This window comes from Cynoglossus semilaevis, chromosome 11, assembly GCF_000523025.1.
Source record: "Cynoglossus semilaevis isolate Cse_v1.0 chromosome 11, Cse_v1.0, whole genome shotgun sequence".
In the NCBI taxonomy this organism is placed as follows: domain Eukaryota; kingdom Metazoa; phylum Chordata; class Actinopteri; order Pleuronectiformes; family Cynoglossidae; genus Cynoglossus; species Cynoglossus semilaevis.
This window is the reverse complement of record NC_024317.1, coordinates 19,702,778-19,705,042: the sequence shown is the minus strand read 5'-3', so window position 1 is coordinate 19,705,042 and position 2,265 is coordinate 19,702,778. Positions and strand designations below refer to the sequence as shown.

General features: G+C 44.2%; 1 protein-coding gene across 1 annotated transcript in view; it reads right to left on the bottom strand.

The window, feature by feature from the left end:
• Positions 1 to 44: 44 nt before the first annotated feature.
• The window catches only part of sec13 (SEC13 homolog, nuclear pore and COPII coat complex component), a 4,456-nt gene continuing 2,235 nt past the window's right edge, over positions 45 to 2,265 (bottom strand). The window contains exons 5-9 of the mRNA XM_008321200.3: positions 1,748 to 1,881; positions 1,527 to 1,660; positions 1,200 to 1,320; positions 885 to 1,031; positions 45 to 775 (exon numbers count right to left, since the gene is read on the bottom strand). Coding sequence (XP_008319422.1) covers positions 665 to 775; positions 885 to 1,031; positions 1,200 to 1,320; positions 1,527 to 1,660; positions 1,748 to 1,881 — 647 coding nt within the window. The 3' untranslated portion in view covers positions 45 to 664. The remainder of the gene's footprint in view (positions 776 to 884; positions 1,032 to 1,199; positions 1,321 to 1,526; positions 1,661 to 1,747; positions 1,882 to 2,265) is intronic.

Sequence of the window (2,265 nt, the reverse complement as noted above, 5' to 3'; positions counted from 1 at the left end):
GAAAACGGGCAAGTTTTAAAACCGGGGTTTTTTTATTTAAAAAAAAAAGAAAAAAAAAAAAAAAAAAACTTTTTACACCTGAACAAAGCTGTGTTCATAATGAAGACCAATGTTGTGATGTTTTAGACCAAAGAGCGCAGAGTCAATATGAATCCCATTCATTTGCAAGAACCATTTCATAAACAAACTGTTGTCACTGAACCAAAAAAAAAAACCAAAACGACAGCCTCTAAATGTCTTCATCTCAGCGTCTGACTTCACAATTTGAAGTCCGTCCGACAGTGAGATGAAGACATGGATGAAGAGGATGTTCTCATTTCCACAACGGGCAGATCATTGGCTTTAGTCAATAGGAACGCCGGGGTAATGCTGAGATGTTTCTTCTCCACAGGTGAGGCCGGAATGTTTCTGAGAAAAACGTGCAGGCGGGTGTATAGCAGTTACAATTTCGGAGGAACGTGTGTGTTTTCTAATTTCAAAGCTGTTCATTATTCTGTTTGTGTCGAAAAACGCGTCAACATTTTGCTTCAGAACCAAAAGGTTCTCCTGAGTACTTCTCCGCTCTCATGTCCCCGATGAAAATCCAGACTGAGGTTCCACAGATAGAACAGCGTGGACAGATTCTGAGGCTGGAACGAGTCCCGCATGAGTCAACCCCACGTATTCACTGCTCGTTCTGCTGCGAGTCCGCAACGCTGCCGACGCCGCCCTGACCTTTGCTGACGTCACTGATACATGCCCACTGACCGTCCATCGACTCCTTCCATAGAGTCACCTGCGGGAGTGAGAAAAGGAGAGACACGCACGTGTTGGCGGAGGAGAGGGAGAGCGAGAGACACCAGCAGAAATGTAGAAACCTAAAGAAGGAGTACTGCACGTCTGACCTTGTTGTCTCCTCCGGACACGGCCAAGATATTTCCTGTAATGGACCAGCTCACATGCCAAACCACGTCATTGAACTTATGAAGAAGTTTGGTAGTCCAGGTGTTCCCTGAAGGGTCGTCACATGTCCAGATGAAGACACGCCCATCCTGGAAAAAGAGAGGAGAGAGAGAGACAGAGAGAGAGAGAGACATTCAGTTCAGTCTTACACATTGAAGAAAATTTGCCAGGCTTGAAATGATAATATTATTGTCTCCAGTTTTAAGAACAGTTTCACATAAAACATCCAACATTTAACAGAACAGATAGAATCTGACCTGGGAGCAGCTGGCGATGGTGCTGGTTGGAAGACCAATAGATGGCGCCCAACCTACATCTCTCACCCAATCACTGTGAGCCTCCAACTTCTGGTCCTCCTTCCACTGGCCGTCTTCCTCTCTGGTCACATAAAGACAAAACCCCGTAAAGGTTAAAAGGTGCAAAAAGAGAAGAAGAATGAAGCAGAAGAAAAAAAAAAGACCCCGTAAAGGTTAAAAGTGCAAAAAGAGAAGAAGAACAAAAAAAAAAGAAAAGAAATGAGGAGCATGAGGGGAAAATACAAGAAGAAAAAAAAGAAAGGAAAAAGAAGCAGAGTGCAAACTCACTTCCACAATTTGACCAGGTTGTCGCAGCCTCCAGAAACAAAGCGTTTGACGTAGTTCGGTTTCTGGGACGTGGGCTGGTCGATCAGACTTCCCGGAAGCACGGCCGGAGCCCAGCTGACAGCGTTGCAGCCAATCTGCAGAGAACGATGGAGAAATGGAGAGAAAAGGTCAGCCAGACTTCAGACTGAATCACGTCCACAAATGTGTTCTCCGTAAATCACCGTGTGAGCGTTGTTAATCTTCTTCACGTCCCACTGCTGGTCGCCGGTGAACGTCAGCAGAGAAATGGCTCCGTCGGAGCTGCCGCACGCCAGAATCAGTCCAAAATCGTACGGGCCCCAGCAGACTGAGTTCACTGCAGAGAACACAGAACACAGGTCACATATATATATATTTTTTTTCCTACGCAACCGAAGTCTGATTCCGTTGGTTGGAAAAAAAAATCTTCTTCTAACATCAACATTTCCCCAGGTGGTCCCTGAAAATTTTAAACATGCAGTAGTGAAACATCTGATTAAAAAAACCCGGTCTAGATCCTGCAGTTATTGCTAATTTAAGGCCAATTTCTTAAACTAAAATCATTGAGAAGATCATAGTCATCTAATGGCTTCTCAAGGTTTTATTGGTCGATACGTTCTGGCTCGACCGAAAAATTCTGATTGGTAGATTTTCTGGCAGGCATTTTACAAAAATAGATGACGGGAAAAAAAGTTGAATCAAAAGTTCGCAATCAACAGTT